The sequence below is a fragment of the Schistocerca nitens genome, chromosome 8 (genome assembly GCF_023898315.1).
Source record: "Schistocerca nitens isolate TAMUIC-IGC-003100 chromosome 8, iqSchNite1.1, whole genome shotgun sequence".
NCBI classification, from domain to species: Eukaryota; Metazoa; Arthropoda; class Insecta; order Orthoptera; family Acrididae; genus Schistocerca; species Schistocerca nitens.
In genome coordinates, this window is record NC_064621.1 from 105407587 (window position 1) to 105429475 (window position 21889).

At 39.1% G+C, this 21889-nt stretch overlaps 1 protein-coding gene across 1 annotated transcript in view; it reads left to right on the plus strand.

Moving 5' to 3' along the window:
• LOC126199428 (gonadotropin-releasing hormone receptor-like) overlaps positions 1-21889 on the plus strand; it is a 129210-nt gene that overhangs the window by 80340 nt on the left and 26981 nt on the right. Inside the window, exon 2 of the mRNA XM_049936346.1 lies at positions 8997-9202. Coding sequence (XP_049792303.1) covers positions 8997-9202 — 206 coding nt within the window. The remainder of the gene's footprint in view (positions 1-8996; positions 9203-21889) is intronic.

Consider the following 21889-nt stretch of genomic DNA (forward strand, 5'->3'; position numbering starts at 1 on the left):
GTTATTTAAACCACTTTTTTCTCATTAGCGTGGTTAGTAAACGTTGTATCATCGGTAAAGCGAACACGATGGAAAACCGTAGGGTCGTCTTTGAGTTGCTGAAGGGCTAACCGACAAAATTCTGTATGACGTTCGAAATCACGGTCGTCGAGTGCCTGATGTAGTGCCTGATGTAGTGACAGATGAGGGTGATAGAAGTTCTATCGTTGCAGGGTCCGAATGAGACTCGCCTGGCTGACTCCAAATTCTTTGGCAATATATCTTCAAATTGCTCTGAGGCCTATGAGACTTAACACCTGAGGTCATCAGTCCCCTAGAACTTAGAACTACTTAAACCTAACTAACATAAGGACATCACACACATCCATGCCCGAGGCAGGATTCGAACCTGCGACCGTAGCGGTCGCTCGGATCCAGACTGTAGCGGCTAGAGGCGCACGGCCACTCCGGCCGGCACTCGTGTACATACAGTGTGTAATTGGTATAATTGTATGTATTTTTGTATGTGTTACCGTAATAGGTACGCTCGTCAGTATGTTGGTTGCCTTTCCCCTGCACGGAAGAGTCTTCGCACAAACACGTCACAGCCTTTTTAACCCAATGTTTTCAGCACAGTCGAAGCTGCAGCGCCAGGTGAAATTACGGCTGTGAGAATAAACTCACCGTTTTGTGCCCACACGTATACACTTGAACAAGTGACCTACCCCTCAGGGCAAAATAAACATTAGTGGCTTGGTCTTGCTAGACGTAACTGGAGGTGCTAACCAATCTTAAAAAGTACTACTCCTATTAGCTATAATTATTAGTCTGCAAATGAAGTGAACATTGATGCATTGTCGTTCAGTATACTGTCCTCAATCCCGTGAAAACTCTGTGGACTTATATCTGTTACATCTTGTATATACATACGCATACAGTCACACCTACCCCTCCTCCTACACACACACATAGCTCAAAGTGCCCCAGGAAAGTTCAAATCCTCATGGCAGAGCGTGGACACATCTAATATTATTTTCCACTACTAGGGGTCCTGACACTTTTGGTAAGATAGTGTATATTATGCTGCTATAAATTATTTAAATTATTTCTACTTCCGCAAGTCTGCTTTTAGTTATATTTAGATTAAAGTTCAGTCTTGATCACGTTATGTCTGTTTTAATGAGTAACCGGTTTCGGTTTTTTTTTATAAAACCATCTTCAGACCTGTGAATAAATTTTAAGAAATTCTAGATACCAATCTTTAAATGAATGAAAAAGTCTAATGATGTCAAAATTTTTAACAAAATAAAATTAGTTATACCCATTGGCTCCTTTGGGCTGGTAGGTGGAGCTCTCCTTGATGCTGTGCAGTCAACTGATGGTTATGAGTGCTGAGCATGAGCTTAAATATGCAGAGGCTCCGCCTACTTCCTCTCACACTACTTCATAACTGCCAATCAGCGTTCATAATATGACGCCATCGTCAAAGTATAAAAGTAGGAAATACACTAATAACATAAAATTGATTCATTTAAATATCTGATTAACAGATAGTAGTTGTGTCTACAACTTATTTATATTTTAAATAAAAACAGTGAATTACGATGTGTGATAGCTGTGCCCTCTATGGACAACCTTAATACTATTACAGTGCCAGTTACATCAAAGATGTAAAATCCTTGGCGTTGTGGTATATATCGATTATACCAATTCGCCTACATCACAATTGCATCTTTGTTGGATGTTGCAGAATCGTCTTGTTTTAACTGTAGTTTTTATGGCAATGTTCTTTATAGCATTAAGTTAGCAGCCAATAGTATGTTCCACATTATGTATATCTGATTAACTGATGAGACTGCTGATACAGCATATTTTACATACATTGCTTTTGCCATGGGTATAACTAATCTTATATTTTAAAAAAAAAAACAAAAAAAACAAAAGACTAGATGCTTTTATTATAAAATTTCATCAAAAAGGTCGTAATAATATTTTTCGCGAAAATCTAATTGTTCATTGAGCAGCATTGATGATTTGGTTTTCAAGTGAGCATATATCTCGATTTCTTCTAGGATATTCATAAGTAAGCCTTTATTTGCATAATGAAGAACTTGTAAATTCTGTTGTACTGTCCCCTCAGCATGATTATTGAATGTTATATGATGACCAAAAACAGACTTTGTTCGTGAGGTACCTGACGTATGTTCTTTGTACCTTACTGCAAAATTTCGACCTGTTTGGCCGATATATATTTTCTGACAGTCTCTACATTGGATCTTGTACACTCCTGATCTGGTAGATTTTCCATTATCTTTATTTACGGTATGTCTTAATTTTTGTTGTAAAGTATTGTCAGTTGTAAATGCTATTGTTATTCCAGAATTTTTGAATAAGTTAGTGATTCTATCTGATATGTTTCCCATATATGTCATCTTCATATATTTTGGATTACTTATTAGTGGAGTACTTTGTGATTGTTGTACTTTATTAAAAATGATATCTACCTGTCGTGTGTCGAAAGAGTTGGTTTTTGCAATTTGTTTTAAGATGGTCATTTCCTTTTTGATCTCATTAGCTTCTAACGGTAATTTTAGTATTCTGTGTATCATAGACTTAAAAAATGCTTTTTTATACTTGTCAGGATGACATGATGTAGCATTAATAATAACATCAGTGGTTGTAGGTTTCCTGTATATGGTGAATAAATGTTTCCCGTTGTTATTAGTTATAGTGAGATCTAGGTAGTTAATAGATTTTCGATTTTCATGCTCAACTGTAAATTGTAACTTTGGATGCATAGAGTTTAATTTTATAGCAAGTTTCTCAATTTCGTCTTTTGAACCATTATAAAGTAATAATGTATCGTCTACATATCGCTTGTAATATATGATTTTATTTGCGATATCAGGGTTATTTTTCAGGAATTGCGTCTCAATGTGGTTTACGAAAATGTCTGCTACTGTCCCAGCCAAAGAATTTCCCATTGCTAAGCCATCTTTCTGACAATAGATTTTAGTATTAAACGAGAAATAATTGTAATCTAAAGTGCATCCAAGTAGTTCTATAAGTTCGATTATTTCGTCTTTAGTCATATTTTTGTATTGTATTAAGTTATCCCTAATTATATTAATCGTCTCAGTAATTGGTATATTTGTATATAAATTTTTAATATCTAATGAGGCGAAATTTGCACTAGTTGGAATGTCTATATTGTGGATTTGTTGTGTTAGTTCATAACTGTTTTTGATACTAAAGTTGCTGTCATATGTATAGAATGCTTTCAAAATTTTATTAAGTTTCATATTTAGTTTATATGAAGGACTACTTCTGTAGTTGACAATAGGTCGTATAGATTTCTCTTTTTTATGCAGTTTAATCTGTGATCTTAATTTAGGTATTTGGGGATTCATATTTTTCGTCATATTTTTTTCCTCAGGGGTCAAGAGGTGATTATTTTCATCGACTAGTTTCTTAATCTTTAATTGGAACTTTGGAGTGGGGTCTTTAGTTACTTCAACGATCCCATTTTCATTAAAAAATGAGAGTGTTTTAAATATATAATCGTCTTCTTTAATAATTACAAGGGTATTTCCTTTATCGGCCTTTACCACAATTGCTTTCTCTGCTAGCAGTTTATTATTGATATTTTTAAGTGTTTTATCTTCAGCTTTTCTATGTAGTTTATTTTTCTCTTTTAAAATTAAGTCCTTCGTTTTTAGGGCTATCTTACACGCTCCAGGTTTATTTATTTTTGATATTTTGCTTGTTGCTATAACATCAGCAATTATGTGTTTAACGTTGGTATTATTTAGTGGGGGAGTTAAGTTATATTTTAAGCCTTTATCAAGTAGTGACATTTCGGACTTTGTGAACTGTATATCTGTAAGATTCATTGTCCTTGGATAAAATTGATGTATATGGTTAACCTTTTCTGAAAGCTTATTTTGTTGTTTAGCTATGAGTAAATCAATTTTTCTCTGATGTCTTTGGGTAATCGCTTTCCGTAAAAAGTCTGTTTTCTCATCAATGCTGCTTAGTAAAATAGAAAAAATCAAAGGTGAGAGTTCATTACTTAGCAATAAATGCAGACTATACATTTCGACATTTAAAAAAATCTTTTATCTTAAAAGCTTCTCTAATTTCAGATTTAATCCATAAAATACTACTCTTTTGTTGTACATATGTTACATTACTAGATTTGGATTGAATATTGATTTTAGCATATTTTGGTATGATATGTTCCATGAGGCAAGTTTTATTAAATTTAATTTTCATACCAAGTTTCATAATTTTGGTTCTAATATTTCTAAACCTTTTGTAATTTCCAATTGCCTGACTAGACAAACTTTGCACAATTTTGGTAAACATTTCTGGAATACAGTGATCAATTAATTGTTATATTTAGATTAAAGTTCAGTCTTGATCACGTTATGTCTGTTTTAATGAGTAACCGGTTTCGGTTTCTTTTTTTTATAAAACCATCTTCAGACCTGTGAATAAATTTTAAGAAATTCTAGATACCAATCTTTAAATGAATGAAAAAGTCTAATGATGTCAAAATTTTTAACAAAATAAAATAAAATTAGTTATACCCATTGGCTCCTTTGGGCTGGTAGGTGGAGCTCTCCTTGATGCTGTGCAGTCAACTGATGGTTATGAGTGCTGAGCATGAGCTTAAATATGCAGAGGCTCCGCCTACTTCCTGTCACACTACTTCATAACTGCCAATCAGCGTTCATAATATGACGCCATCGTCAAAGTATAAAAGTAGGAAATACACTAATAACATAAAATTGATTCATTTAAATATCTGATTAACAGATAGTAGTTGTGTCTACAACTTATTTATATTTTAAATAAAAACAGTGAATTACGATGTGTGATAGCTGTGCCCTCTATGGACAACCTTAATACTATTACAGTGCCAGTTACATCAAAGATGTAAAATCCTTGGCGTTGTGGTATATATCGATTATACCAATTCGCCTACATCACAATTGCATCTTTGTTGGATGTTGCAGAATCGTCTTGTTTTAACTGTAGTTTTTATGGCAATGTTCTTTATAGCATTAAGTTAGCAGCCAATAGTATGTTCCACATTATGTATATCTGATTAACTGATGAGACTGCTGATACAGCATATTTTACATACATTGCTTTTGCCATGGGTATAACTAATCTTATATTTAAAAAAAAAAACAAAAAAACAAAAGAGTAGATGCTTTTATTATAAAATTTCATCAAAAAGGTCGTAATAATATTTTTCGCGAAAATCTAATTGTTCATTGAGCAGCATTGATGATTTGGTTTTCAAGTGAGCATATATCTCGATTTCTTCTAGGATATTCATAAGTAAGCCTTTATTTGCATAATGAAGAACTTGTAAATTCTGTTGTACTGTCCCCTCAGCATGATTATTGAATGTTATATGATGACCAAAAACAGACTTTGTTCGTGAGGTACCTGACGTATGTTCTTTGTACCTTACTGCAAAATTTCGACCTGTTTGGCCGATATATATTTTCTCACAGTCTCTACATTGGATCTTGTACACTCCTGATCTGGTAGATTTTCCATTATCTTTATTTACGGTATGTCTTAATTTTTGTTGTAAAGTATTGTCAGTTGTAAATGCTATTGTTATTCCAGAATTTTTGAATAAATACCTAAATTAAGATCACAGATTAAACTGCATAAAAAAGAGAAATCTATACGACCTATTGTCAACTACAGAAGTAGTCCTTCATATAAACTAAATATGAAACTTAATAAAATTTTGAAAGCATTCTATACATATGACAGCAACTTTAGTATCAAAAACAGTTATGAACTAACACAACAAATCCACAATATAGACATTCCAACTAGTGCAAATTTCGCCTCATTAGATATTAAAAATTTATATACAAATATACCAATTACTGAGACGATTAATATAATTAGGGATAACTTAATACAATACAAAAATATGACTAAAGACGAAATAATCGAACTTATAGAACTACTTGAATGCACTTTAGATTACAATTATTTCTCGTTTAATACTAAAATCTATTGTCAGAAAGATGGCTTAGCAATGGGAAATTCTTTGGCTGGGACAGTAGCAGACATTTTCGTAAACCACATTGAGACGCAATTCCTGAAAAATAACCCTGATATCGCAAATAAAATCATATATTACAAGCGATATGTAGACGATACATTATTACTTTATAATGGTTCAAAAGACGAAATTGAGAAACTTGCTATAAAATTAAACTCTATGCATCCAAAGTTACAATTTACAGTTGAGCATGAAAATCGAAAATCTATTAACTACCTAGATCTCACTATAACTAATAACAACGGGAAACATTTATTCACCATATACAGGAAACCTACAACCACTGATGTTATTATTAATGCTACATCATGTCATCCTGACAAGTATAAAAAAGCATTTTTTAAGTCTATGATACACAGAATACTAAAATTACCGTTAGAAGCTAATGAGATCAAAAAGGAAATGACCATCTTAAAACAAATTGCAAAAACCAACTCTTTCGACACACGACAGGTAGATATCATTTCTAATAAAGTACAACAATCACAAAGTACTCCACTAATAAGTAATCCAAAATATATGAAGATGACATATATGGGAAACATATCAGATAGAATCACTAACTTATTCAAAAATTCTGGAATAACAATAGCATTTACAACTGACAATACTTTACAACAAAAATTAAGACATACCGTAAATAAAGATAATGGAAAATCTACCAGATCAGGAGTGTACAAGATCCAATGTAGAGACTGTCAGAAAATATATATCGGCCAAACAGGTTGAAATTTTGCAGTAAGGTACAAAGTACATACGTCAGGTACCTCACGAACAAAGTCTGTTTTTGGTCATCATATAACATTCAATAATCATGCTGAGGGGACAGTACAACAGAATTTACAAGTTCTTCATTATGCAAATAAAGGCTTACTTATGAATATCCTAGAAGAAATCGAGATATATGCTCACTTGAAAACCAAATCATCAATGCTGCTCAATGAACAATTAGATTTTCGCGAAAAATATTATTATGACCTTTTTGATGAAATTTTATAATAAAAGCATCTACTCTTTCGTTTTCTTGTTTTTTTAAAATATAAGATTAGTTATACCCATGGCAAAAGCAATGTATGTAAAATATGCTGTATCAGCAGTCTCATCAGTTAATCAGATATACATAATGTGGAACATACTATTGGCTGCTAACTTAATGCTATAAAGAACATTGCCATAAAAACTACAGTTAAAACAAGACGATTCTGCAACATCCAACAAAGATGCAATTGTGATGTAGGCGAATTGGTATAATCGATATATACCACAACGCCAAGGATTTTACATCTTTGATGTAACTGGCACTGTAATAGTATTAAGGTTGTCCATAGAGGGCACAGTTATCACACATCGTAATTCACTGTTTTTATTTAAAATATAAATAAGTTGTAGACACAACTACTATCTGTTAATCAGATATTTAAATGAATCAATTTTATGTTATTAGTGTATTTCCTACTTTTATACTTTGACGATGGCGTCATATTATGAACGCTGATTGGCAGTTATGAAGTAGTGTGACAGGAAGTAGGCGGAGCCTCTGCATATTTAAGCTCATGCTCAGCACTCATAACCATCAGTTGACTGCACAGCATCAAGGAGAGCTCCACCTACCAGCCCAAAAGAGCCAATGGGTATAACTAATTTTATTTTATTTTGTTAAAAATTTTGACATCATTAGACTTTTTCATTCATTTAAAGATTGGTATCTAGAATTTCTTAAAATTTATTCACAGGTCTGAAGATGGTTTTATAAAAAAAAACCGAAACCGGTTACTCATTAAAACAGACATAACGTGATCAAGACTGAACTTTAATCTAAATATAACAATTAATTGATCACTGTATTCCAGAAATGTTTACCAAAATTCTGCTTTTAGTTGTCGTGATCTTCCTGAGATTAGTGCAAGATGCAGAACATCATCTTTATACGACACACTACCGTGAAGTACGGCAACGTCCAGATTGTGCTTACGATGACGTGGTTTGGTGGTGTCTAGGAAGCCTGCATACGCGATTCGCTAGACAAACATTCAAATAAATCTTATTAATGAGTTTTATTACAAAAAGAAAATTACAATACTTAACTTTTGCAATTGCACAGATGTGACGCAAGCAACGGGCGACATACAAAATAACGTCTTTGTCAGTATAGACGAGGGGTTCCCAACAGGATTTTCTTGAGGATCCCCTCATCGAGCGTGATTGGTACCTTGTCATATCACAGTATCAAGTACCTAAAAATGGAAAATCTGGTCTTTTAATACGTTGTCTATTCTTGGTATTTATAAAAAACATTCACATATTCATTATTGAAAAAATATTGAGCAGCCAAAACAAAAAATCTGTTATCATACAAAATATGTTTAATATATTTTTTATTCTAATAGCATCTTGCGGACACCTCTGGCATAGCTCGCGGACCCCCACCCTGTTGGGAACCACTGGTGTAGACAATCCCAAGTTTGTGCTGCATAGAGAGTACAAGCGAAATGACTAGAGTTGATGCTGTTAATCTTGAATGGTTCAAATGGCTCTGAGCACAATGGGACTTACCTTCTGAAGTCATCAGTCCCCTAGAACTTAGAACTACTTAAACCTAACTAACCTAAGGACATCACACACATCCATGCCCGAGGCAGGATTCAAACCTGCGACTGTAGCGGTCGCGCGGTTCCAGACTGTAGCGCCTAGAACCGATCGGCCCGGCCGGCGCTAATCTTGAAGCTGCTATTGAACTGGGCTGTCACCAGTCGGTCGCGTCGCTTATTTCCTCCCCACATAGGGGGCGCTGCTGTCGCGTTGTGGTCCTGGACGGAGGTCCGGGAAGCGTGCCATTGGCTGACTTCTTTTCACAGCCATCTCTTCTCTATCGTTCCCGATTGGCCTGCCGACGCTTGACTTTGCGCCGTAACAGTTCATGTCACTTGCTGTTGCAGATAGCCATCTTCCACGTGGAGAGGGGCCCGTTCTGCGAGCTGTTCCTGCAGTGCGTGACGTACGGCTTCTACACGGAGCCGTGGCAGGAGCAGCTGTACGCCGCATTCAGCCTCATGTGCATGTTCGTGCTGCCGCTCGCCATCCTCATCGGAACATACGTATCCACTTTCATCACCATCTCACGTGAGTTATCGCTGCTTAATATGCTATTGCATATTTGCAGCTACATGTGTCATACCGTCTATTCCCCATACTAAGTATTACTGTGGTTCACATTGCCAATACAAGGGATGATGAGATCACTGCCACACCGACGTAATAACTGCGATATCCTGTCTCGAACACTGAAATCATCACTAACTACAACATCGTCACCAACAGTAAACATCAATCCTAAGAATATTCAAATTATTTCATTCATAGTCTCCAGTCACAAGTATCTGAAAGTTTCACCGATTAATTTGCTTTAGCAGTGTACACCTTCCGATCTGTTCAATTTTTATATTTTGACTAAAGTTCAGTCTTGATCACTCATGTATGTTTTAATGATATAGGTAACCAGTTTCAGTTCTTTCTACAAAACCATCATCAGACCCATGGCTCCCTTAGGATGGTAGGCGGAGCACTCCTCGCTGCTACGCAGTCAACTGACTGTGTAGCAGCGAGGAGAGCTCCGCCTACCATCCTAAGGGAGCCATGGGTCTGATGATGGTTTTGTAGAAAGAACCGAAACCGGTTACCTATATCATTAAAACATACATGAGTGATCAAGACTGAACTTTAGTCAAAATATAACAATTTATCACTGCTTTCCAAAAATGTTTACCAAAACTGTTCAATTTTGAATTTGGCTTATGTCAGTACTTTCGTTGCATTTTTGTTGTGCAAGTGTCTGATTGTGAACTTTTGATTGCTTCTACACAGGTACGAGCTCTCAATTAAGGAAATTTACGTTTGTACATAAATGGTATTTTAATTTAGATTTAGTGAACACTGGTATTGTACGTGTCTCTAGTTGGTTACCCTTATATTTTGCCACATTGTAATAGCGTAATCACTGTAAAAAGCAAATACTTGGTCCTTTAAAGAATTTGATCAAAGGCTGTGGATAAAATAATTGGGTTGGAATTACCTTTAGTTCAGTTGCTAATAAGTATATATTAGACGCGTAGACTGCAGGCAGACACATTGCTTGGAACAAGCATCGTTTTGGGTGTATTTATTTTATTGTTAATGTTTTCATTAAGAAGCTTATGGCGAAGGTATGATAATGACGCCAATTTTAAACCTTCATGAGATACCTCCTAATGTGGTGTCGGAACTCCATTTGGCCGGCGTAGCGTAACAACTCGATGTGGCATGCGCCCAACTAATAGTTGAAAGACTGCTGCAGAAAACTTAGCTATACTTTCTCTATAGCCGTACATAACTACGGAAGTATGGCGCGCAGCAGGACCTGACACCCCGATAATGCCCGATAAATATTCGATGGGATTCATGTCGGGTGATCTGGGTGCTCAAAACATTCGCTAGAGTCGTTCAGAATGTTCTTCAAAATAATCGCGAACAATATTAACCTGGTGGCATGGTACATTGCCATCCATAAAAAAATCCATCGTTGAATTTCTGCAAATGGTCTCCAGGTTGCCGAACATAGCCATTTTTAGTCAATGATCGGTTCAGTTGGGTCAGAGTACCCAGTCCAAGGCATATAAACACAGTCTGCGCAGTTATGGAGCCACCAAAAGCTTTAATGGTGCCCTGTTGACAACTTGGCTCCATGGCTGCGTAGGGTCTGCGCCACACTCGAACACTACTGTCAGCTCTTATCAACTGAAATCGGGACTTCTCTGACCAGGACACGATTTTCCAGTCGTCTAGGTCCATCCGATATGATCACGATCCGAAAATACATTCGTCGTACGTCCCACATTGTTTCCTGTAGTTATTTAATGCCATGTTGCTTGTCTATCAGCACTGACAACTTTACGCAGACGCCGCTGCTCTTGGTCGTTAAGTGAAGGCCGTCGGCCACTGCGTTGTCCGTGGTGAGAGGTAACGCCTGAAATTTGGTGTTGTTGGCACACTCTTGACACTGCGGATAGAGGAATATTGAATTACTAAACGATTTCCGAAAAGGAATGTTCCATGAACCTAGCTCCAACTACCATCCCGCGTTCGAAGTCTCTTAATTCCCGTCGTGCGGACACAGACATGTTAAAAATCTTTTCACGTGAATCATCTGAGTAGAAATGACAGTTCCGCCTGTACACTGTCCTTTTACACCTTGTGTACGCGATATTACCGCTGTGCATGTCGCTACCCCATGACTTGCCAACTCAGTGTAATTGTAAGTGACTTGCTTTGGGTTAGAATTCATCTGATCTGTACCACGTCGGTGTCGTACAGGAGATCACCTCTCTCTCAAGAAACTGATTCTTTACATTGCCTGCTGAACCTAAAGAAAGTGTGGGTTATTCTGTGACAGATCGCTTAGGTCCACACACCTTTTCAATGTAAGCTGGAGCCTCACCTACAAGTTTGAATACAAGGAAACATTTCCTGTACGTTTGCAATACCCAACATAAACCTACGTCGAAATCTACGACGACCGACACCATATTTCTTGTAGAGTTGAGGGTGTCTTTTGAATCTGAATCACGTGGACACTATTTCTGTCAAACAATCTGGAAGCTAATGAATGTCTTAAGAGGTGCTACTACTTCCTGATGTGAAGCTACCTCAATGAGAAGTCGGGTTATTGTTTATGAAGGGAACTACAAAGTAACGAATATGTAAATTAGTGAGAGATACAATGAAAATTTAAAATTTTAATTAAAATCGATGAAAAAGAATTTGAGGTTTCCAGTTTATAATTAACGATTTTGTGAAATATTCGGGGAACAAGAGATTAAGTTTACGCTTAGAAGCTTCTATTTGTTACAATTCGCGTTGTTCAGCACTCTGACACTAAACAATAATTACTTAGAGTAATTTTTATTAAGACCTCTCCTTAATGCAGAATTACTCTCTCCTTACATACACATTTTTATGGCAATGTGATACACACTGTTTGGAAACTTGACAGTCCTCGTACAGTTTGTAAACCATCGCGAATGGTAGAATACCGTGTGAATACTCTGTCATTTCATGTATGTGACAGCACATTCTAGTGAGCACTCAAAGTGGATGTACCGGGTGATAAAAAAGTCAGTATAAATTTAAAAACTGAAAAAATCACGGAATAATGTAGATAGAGAGGTACAAATTGACACAAATGCTTAGAATGACATGGGGCTTTTTAGAACCGAAAGAATACAAATATTTAAAAAATGTCCGACAGATGGCGCTTGATCTGATCAGAATAGCAATAATTAGCATAACAAAGTAAGACAAAGCAAAGATGATGTTCTTTATAGGAAATGCTCAATATGTCACCATCGTTCCTCAACAATAGCTGTAGTCGAGGAATAATCTTGTTAACAGCACTGTAAAGCATGTCCGAACTTACGGTCAGGCAATGGCGTCGGATGTTGTCTTTCAGTATCCCTAGGGATGTCGGTCGATCACGATACACTTGCGATTTCAGGTAACCCCAAAGCCAATAATCGCACCGACTGACGTCTTGGGACCTGGGAGGCCAAGCATGACGAAAGTGGCGGCTGAGCACACGATCATGTCCAAACGACGCACGCAAGAGATCTATCACGTGTCTAGCAATATGGGGTGGTTCTAATAAAACACCATGTCATTCCAAGCATGTGTGTCAATTTTTACCTCTCTATCTACATTATTCCGTGGTTTATTTAAGTTTTCAAATTTATACTGACTTTTTGATCACCTGGTACTTGTGTTACTCAGAGAACATCTTAATAAACATTAAGATTTAGTACAGAAAACGTCCCTTCACTCGTTGATAAAGAACCCCTTGTGTTTTACTTAGATAACAGGGTTTAACCTTTGTTACAACTCATGCTCACATACCCACATCTAAGTACCGCGACGCACTGCTCGTCAACAGCTGAATTTATCAAAACCGATCATCGTAATAAGAAAATGTACGAAGTGACCCACACCGTCGCTTTCTTCATTACAGTTACGAGTGGTTACGGTCCCCTTATTTGTCAAGGTGTCAGTCATGGAACTCTACGTTCTTCTCTTGGTGAGATCATACTGGACGTGCGATACCAGTATGCTCCTCAGTCCTATCGACGGCGTCTCACATGATCAGTGTGTACGTCCCACATTAATTTCTGCAGTTATTGCATGCAGTGTCGCTTGTCCTCCAGCACTGATAACTCAATGCAGACGCCGCTGCTCTCTTTACTCGCCGGCTACTGCGTTGCCTTCGTGGCAATGCCTGGAATTTGTTATTCTCGGCACGCTCTTAACACTAGGGGTCTCAGAATATTGAATTCCCATGCGTCTAGCTCAGACTACCACATCGCATTTAAACCCCGTTAATTAACGCTGTGCGGCCATAACCACATCGGAAACATTTTCACATGAATTACCTGATTACAAATAATAGCTCCGGCAATGCACTGAACTTGCGTAAAAAAAAAAAAAAAACCTCTAAAAATTCTTGACCGATTTACTCCACATTTTTACACGACGATATTGCAATGAACATTCGAAGGGACACTGGCTATATACTTCTTTTATGGGCATAATACATAAATACAGAATATGTCTTGTGACAGCCAGAGCGAGAGCACCAGCAGCAGCGAGTACTGTTTGTATAAAGCGTTTATTTTGCATTTTGTTTACGACCTTCCACTAAGGGAGGGATTCTATTTGTGTACTATAGCACCAGCAGCAGCGAGTACTGTTTGTATAAAGCGTTTATTTTGCATTTTGTTTACGACCTTCCACTAAGGAAGGGATTCTATTAGTGTTTATCTGCTCTGCATAGTAACTAACAGTTCTTGATAAAACTTTACGTAGTTTTCGTGTTAGATTTCTTAGTGTTTTCTTGATCGTTTAGAACAGAAAGCGCCCTAAAACCGTCTTTTGTTTGTTTCGCAGCCGTTAGCCACTAGTCACTTGAATCAGCAGTTGTCTTGTGACAGCCAGAGCGAGAGCACCAGCAGCAGCGAGTACTGTTTGTATAAAGCGTTTATTTTGCATTTTGTTTACGACCTTCCACTAAGGAAGGGATTCTATCAGTGTTTATCTGCTCTGCATAGTAACTAACAGTTCTTGATAAAACTTTACGTAGTTTTCGTGTTAGATTTCTTAGTGTTTTCTTGATCGTTTAGAACAGAAAGCGCCCTAAAACCGTCTTTTGTTTGTTTCGCGGCCGTTAGCCACTAGTCACTTGAATCAGCAGTTGTCTTGTGACAGCCAGAGCGAGAGCACCAGCAGCAGCGAGTACTGTTTGTATAAAGCGTTTATTTTGCATTTTGTTTACGACCTTCCACTAAGGAAGGGATTCTATTTGTGTTTATCTGCTCTGCATAGAAACTAACAGTTCTTGATCGTTAGGAGAGAAATTTATTTTGTACTTATTTGCTGCGCTTAGCTTTTAAATAGTTTTTCTGGGAAAACCTAGCGTAGTTTTCGCGTCTCGTATTTCAGTGAGTGTTTCTTGATTATCAGAGTAGCTCATCAGAAGATTATCTTGGGAATTTGTCACCGTATAGAGTAGGGTAAACATAGTCATGTGTAGGGACTGTGGTTGTTGTGAGCGGACGCAAGGAGAATTGGCCACTCTTCGGGGGCAGGTGGAGGCTCTGTCTGTTAGGCTCATCGAGCTCGAGGCGCAGGCGTCGGCTCGTAGTGGCGTTGGGGCAACTGTGGTGAGACCTATGCCTACTTCGGTGGCCTTGGAATCACATGGAACCCCTGATGTCGCTGCGTCTTCCGGCAGTGAGCATCTTACCGGTCAGCCATCACTCCAGGGTGAATGGCGGACAGTGGTGGGCTCGCGCGAGCCTGGCCGAAAGGCGAAGGTGGGATCTGGCCGCGTGGCAGCTGCCTTACCCCTTTCCAACAGGTACGGGGTGCTTCCTAGTGGTGATGACATCGTTTCCGAGCCACCACAGGATGCCTCGCCTGTTGGGCCAGTGGCCGATTCTCCGGCAAGGTCCCGACAGTCACAGAGGGCGGGCCTATTAGTTATAGGGAGCTCCAACGTTAGGCGGGTTATGGAGCCCCTCAGGAAAATAGCGGGTAGGTCGGGGAAGAATGCCAGTGTGCACTCGGTGTGCTTGCCGGGGGGTCTCGTCCGTAATGTGGAGGAGGCCCTTCCGGCAGCTATTGAACGCACTGGGTGTGACCGGCTGCAGATAGTAGCACATGTCGGAACGAATGACGCCTGCCGCTTGGGTTCTGAGGCCATCCTTGGTTCCTTCCGGCGGCTGGCTGATTTGGTGAAGACAACCAGCATCGCACGCGGAGTGCAAGCTGAGCTTAATAGCCCAGAGTCGATCGCGGTCCTCTGGTTTGGAGCCGTGTGGAGGGTCTAAACCAGAGGCTCAGACGACTCTGCGACTATAATGGTTGCAAATTCATCGACCTCCGTTATTGGGTGGAGAACTGTAGGGCCCCCCTAGACAGGTCAGGCGTGCACTACACACCGGAAGCAGCTACTAGGGTAGCAGAGTACGTGTGGCGTGCACACGGGGGTTTTTTAGGTTAGAGGGACCCCCCCTTGGGCGAAACGATAAAATACCTGACGGCTTACCAGAGAGAACATTATCATCGTTGATAAAGAACGTCCGTCCTCAGAGACCAAAAACAGGAAAGTTAACGTAATATTGGTAAACTGCAGGAGTATCCAGGGCAAGGTTCCTGAATTAGTATCTCTTATTGAAGGAAATAGTGCGCATATAGTATTAGGAACGGAAAGTTGGTTAAAACCGGAAGTGAACAGTAACGAAATCCTAGACACAGAATGGAATATATACCGCAAGGATAGGATAAACGCCAATGGTGGAGGAGTATTTATAGCAGTAAAGAATTCAATAATATCCAGTGAAATTATTAGCGAATGCGAATGTGAAATAATCTGGGTTAAGTTAAGTATCAAAGGTGGGTCAGATATGATAGTCGGATGCTTCTATAGACCACCTGCATCAGCAACCGTAGTAGTTGAGCGCCTCAGAGAGAACCTGCAGAACGTCGTGAAGAAGTTTCGTGATCATACTATTGTAATAGGGGGAGACTTCAATCTACCAGGTATAGAATGGGATAGTCACACAATCAGAACTGGAGCCAGGGACAGAGACTCTTGTGACATTATCCTGACTGCCTTGTCCGAGAATTACTTCGAGCAGATAGTTAGAGAACCAACTCGTGAAGCTAACGTTTTAGACCTCATAGCAACAAATAGACCGGAACTTTTCGACTGCGTGAATGTAGAAGAGGGTATCAGTGATCATAAGTCAGTGGTTGCATCAATGACTACAAGTGTAATAAGAAATGCCAAGAAAGGAAGGAAAATATATTTGCTTAACAAGAGTGATAGGGCAGAAATCGCAGAATATCTGAGTGACCACCATCAAACGTTCATTTCTGAGGAAGAGGATGTGGAACAAAAATGGAAAAAATTCAGAAACATCGTCCAGTACGCCTTAGATAAGTTCGTACCGACTAAGGTCCAAAGCGAGGGGAAAGATCCACCGTGGTATAACAATCATGTACGAAAGGTACTACGGAAACAAAGAAAGCTTCATCATAGGTTTAAGAGTAGTCGAATCATAGCTGATAAGGAAAAGCTGAACGAAGCGAAAAAGAGCGTAAAGAGAGCAATGAGAAAAGCATTCAACGAATTCGAACATAAAACACTGGCAAACAATCTAAACAAGAACCCGAAAAAGTTTTGGTCATATGTAAAATCGGTAAGCGGATCTAAATCCCCTATTCAGTCACTCGTTGACCACGATGGCACCGAAACAGAGGACGACCGAAGAAAGGCAGAAATACTGAATTCAGTGTTCCGCAGTCCGGAACCGTGCGACTGCTACGGTCGCAGGTTCGAATCCTGCCTCGGGCATGGATGTGTGTGATGTCCTTAGGTTAGTTAGGTTTAAGTAGTTCTAAGTTCTAGGGGACTAATGACCGCAGCAGTTGAGTCCCATAGTGCTCAGAGCCATTTTTCAGTGTTCCGAAACTGTTTCATTGCGGAAAATCGTAACACGGTCCCTGACTTCAGCCGTCGCACGGACGCCAAAATGGAAAATATTGAAATAAACGATATCGGAATTGAAAAACAACTGCTATCACTTAGTAGCGGAAAAGCACCCGGACCAGACGAGATACCCTTAAGATTCTACAGTGATTATGCTAAAGAACTTGCCCCCTTTCTATCAGCAATTTATCGTAGATCTCTGGAAGAACGTAAAGTACCTAGCGACTGGAAGAAAGCGCAGGTGGTTCTCATTTTCAAGAAGGGTCATAAATCAGATGCGAATAATTATAGGCCTATTTCGCTTACGTCAATCTGTTGTAGAATAATGGAACATGTTTTATGTTCTCGTATTATGACGTTCTTAGATAATACAAATCTCCTTCATCATAACCAACATGGATTCCGCAAACAGAGATCATGTGAAACTCAGCTCGCCCTATTTGCCCAAGAAATTCACAGTGCCGTAGACACTGGCGAGCAGATTGATGCCGTATTCCTGGACTTCAGGAAGGCATTTGATACGGTTCCGCACTTACGTTTAGTGAAAAAAATACGAGCTTACGGAATATCGGACCAGGTTTGTGATTGGATTCAGGATTTCCTAGAAGAAAGAACACAACATGTCATTCTTAACGGTTCAAAATCTGCAGATGTAGAGGTAATTTCGGGAGTACCGCAAGGAAGCGTGATAGGACCTTTATTGTTTACAATATACATAAATGACTTAGTTGACAACATCGGTAGCTCCGTGAGGCTATTTGTAGATGACACGGTTGTCTACAAGAAAGTAGCAACATCAGAAGACTCGTACGTACTCCAGGAAGACCTGCAGAGGATTAATGAATGGTGCGACAGCTGGCAGCTTTCCCTAAACGTAGATAAATGTAATATAATGCGCATACATATGGGCAGAAATCCATTCCAGTAAGATTATGCCATAGGTGGTAAATCATTGGAAGCGGTAACGACCGTAAAATACTTAGGAGTTACTATCCGGAGCGATCTGAAGTGGAATGATCATATAAAACAAATAGTGGGAAAAGCAGGCGCCAGGTTGAGATTCATAGGAAGAATTCTAAGAAAATGTGACTCATCGACGAAAGAAGTAGCTTACAAAACGCTTGTTCGTCCGATTCTTGAGTATTGCTCATCAGTATGGGACCCTTACCAGGTTGGATTAATAGAAGAGATAGACATGATCCAGCGAAAAGCAGCGCGATTCGTCATGGGGACATTTAGTCAGCGCGAGAGCGTTACGGAGATGCTGAACAAGCTCCAGTGGCGGACACTTCAAGAAAGGCGTTACGCAATACGGAGAGGTTTATTATCGAAATTACGAGAGAGCACATTCCGGGAAGAGATGGGCAACAAATTACTACCGCCCACATATATCTCGCGTAATGATCACAACGAAAAGATCCGAGAAATTAGAGCAAATACGGAGACTTACAAGCAGTCGTTCTTCCCGCGCACAATTCGTGAATGGAACAGGGAAGGGGGGATCAGATAGTGGTACAATAAGTGCCCTCCGCCACACACCGTAAGGTGGCTCGCGGAGTATAGATGTAGATGTAGATATGAAGGGGATGTGTTGTTACGAACTGTTTGACCGATTCACTTCAAACTTTCACACGATACTCTAATTAACATTGGGACGAATATAAGCTATATATTTTTTAAATACATGTAATATGCCAATACATAAGTTGCATGTACAGGAGAGAGTTGTTACTAACAGGCCCTAAAAGTTCGTGACCGATTTACTTTCAGTAATTACACCATACTCTAATGTAAATATCGACGTACATATGACACATATTTTAATGCATATAATACACAAATATGTATGAAAGGTATCGTTAGATCTTTGTAAGTCTACCCATCCAAAGACTACAATTATGCGAGATACTGCCGCTGAAGCTACTATCGTCACAAATTCAGCAGCTAGAGACCTTTCTCTCATGGTATGCCGACGATACCAACCGGTTTACATATTCATTTTAAGCGACATGAGTTCCAACTCAAGGTTTCGTTTCCAATAACAACAAATGGGCTTAAGGTCAGAGAGAGGGACAGTGGGAGAGAGAAAAGGAAGGAGGAAAGGAACATGGAGAGCGGAAGAAGGAAATAGAGAGATGATTGAGGGGGAGGGGGGGGGGAGGGAAGGAGGAGATGAACAAAGGGAGGGGGCACCGGCAGGTGGACAGGGAAATTGCGGAAGAAGTTGAGGGTGTATATCCCCTTCCCATACAGATGTAGCAACTGCGATGCTTTGCTGCGTTCACTAGTGTAAATTCTGTAACCTCAAAACTGTCACGTATTATAATTCATAAATTTCTTCTGTATCATTTAAGACAGAGAAAATGAGCCCACTGGAAATGGAAAATCCTCTCTGGGAATGTTTGGCCACCTAAACAAGGATCATTATGTTTGCTCAAGGCAGAAATACATGTCATTACTACATAAATACGAAGCAAATGCTGAGAAGAAAAGAGCTTCAACCACAAAAGGAATGTGTGTTTCACAGGATAGGTTGTCCCTGATCCCGCATTGATTGTTTGAGAGAAGCTTGTTTCCTACATATAAATAACAATATATGAGCTTAGAATATGCTTTAGTGTCCAGAAACGAACGGAAATCAGTGATATTTTTCTCTGTAATTCTGTAGATTCTATCTTTTATGCATTTTTTAAACAGTAGAGCTCTTCCCTCCTTACTAGCCGCGAGGGACGATTATTCGCTGTACCAGAGATGATAAATTTGAGCTAGGAAAGGAACTAGTTCCGAGACTTACTCCAGTGTGAAATCTAACTGCTGTTCCATTAGGGTCTGGCGTCTTGTTCGCTTCAAGTACTGTTAATAGTTTTTCAATACCGGGTATGTCATCTCTTATAGAAGAGGCTTTATAAGATTCTCTAGTACTGCTTGATTTCCTCCTAAACATGTTCTTTCGTCGATAGTAGGCGAGTCGACCGCTTACTTCCAAATATAGAAAAAAGGTGCGGATTAATGATAATTGTGAGGGCTAGTTTTTTCAAGATCCTGTTGTTCGCGGAATTAAAAACCACACCAAAATTCTGATGAAGCTTTGCGGAGATGTGTTGTGCAGTGCCTCCAGTATGGCCGTAACTGTCATGAATGACAGTGAAGCGTAGCAGTGATGCACGAGCTATGAAGCAGGGCGGACGGCCGTTCATGACGCACGCTGCGCTATGACACTGCTCGGCAGCAAACAGCAGCTGCGGCAAAAACGGTTCTTCAGCGTTTGATCACTCACCGTACAACCCGGACTTGTGTTCCTCTGATTTTTGACTGTCACAGTGGTCTATATTTCACAAGTGATCGGACCTCTTATGAAACAAACAAAAAAATAAGTAACAAGCTCTCGTAATTTAGCCGACGCGTCATTTTTTAACACAACTTGTTTTTGTCAGTGGCGTGTTTTGGGAAATATCTGCGTTGCTACAAAAACGTCTCCAACGCTCAACGCCAAAAGAAAAAAAATCATCCATTCAGAATTTTATATCATTTGTTTCTCTGGATAAATAATCTTAATGTACCACTTTTTGTTTATCGTTGAGCGAAGCTTACGTATTTGTAGTAATGGAGAACATTTCCTGAAGACAACAAAACACCACGAACCGAAACTGATAAACTACAAAAATTATCTCGGCTAAATTATTAAATACTGTTTAATATTGATCAATACCTTTTGCTATATTTACAAGTCAGCCGCTCGACCCGCCTAGTAGTTATATATCTGTAGGAGAAAGTCAAGGAGTGTCCCATAAAAAATATCAAACCGGTGCAATAATGGCTAGAAAACTGCTTAGACGCAGGCATTCGGATTACTGGAAGCACTTTGCAATTTTCAGGCATCACGGTATTGAGAGCTGCCCCTGTGGCAATGGACTCTGTTCCCCAGTCAAGTCTTTGATCGATAGCCAGTGCAATCTGGCAAATAATGGCTGCGGTTTCGGAGGATTTACGGCTTACACGTTCCTTCCACACCGTAAGATTGATGGGACGGAAAGTAAATACATCAGGCGAATCCGCAACCCAGCTGCTAAGGAAACTCTAAGCGCAACGTGTTACAAACTTGCCGAAAAGTTTTCTGTTCACCAGTAAGGAGAGCAGTTACAATAATTAAGTAGATAAACAGGTTGAGCAAATTGTGTATCAAGTCTGCACTCAGTCGCTGTGAATACAAACATTGTACTTCAGTTGCCACTGACAGTTCAGTTCATCGATGACGTCAGGAGCCAAGTTAGTACTCCCTGGTTCCCAATTCAGATTTAGTGACTGGTTTGCACATAAGAGAGCTATAACCATTTGCAATAGAATTCTCCAGGATGCAGATCAGCGAATTATACCTATGCTCTGTGAAGTACTGGAAGATTTCAAGTGGGGAGTTGCGTACCGTTTTATAGTTGTTATTCCATTGCACCTTTCTTTCCAAGTCATTACCATCTAACAAAAATATGTAGCTAGCCATTTAATATGTAGATAAATCTATTACAGGAACATACACGTAATGTAGCTCAGTAACACAGCTGATGTTAAACACAAAGCTGTGGACAGCTGAAAACAAAATACTTTTTTTGCGTATTAATGAAAAGAATTTCTCATAAAATCTTCTGTAAAGTGAACGAGAGCATTTCCTAACCAGAAGAATTACGGAGAAAACGAAAAAAGTAACCTGGAACTATATGGTTAAGAATACGGTACAGAAACAG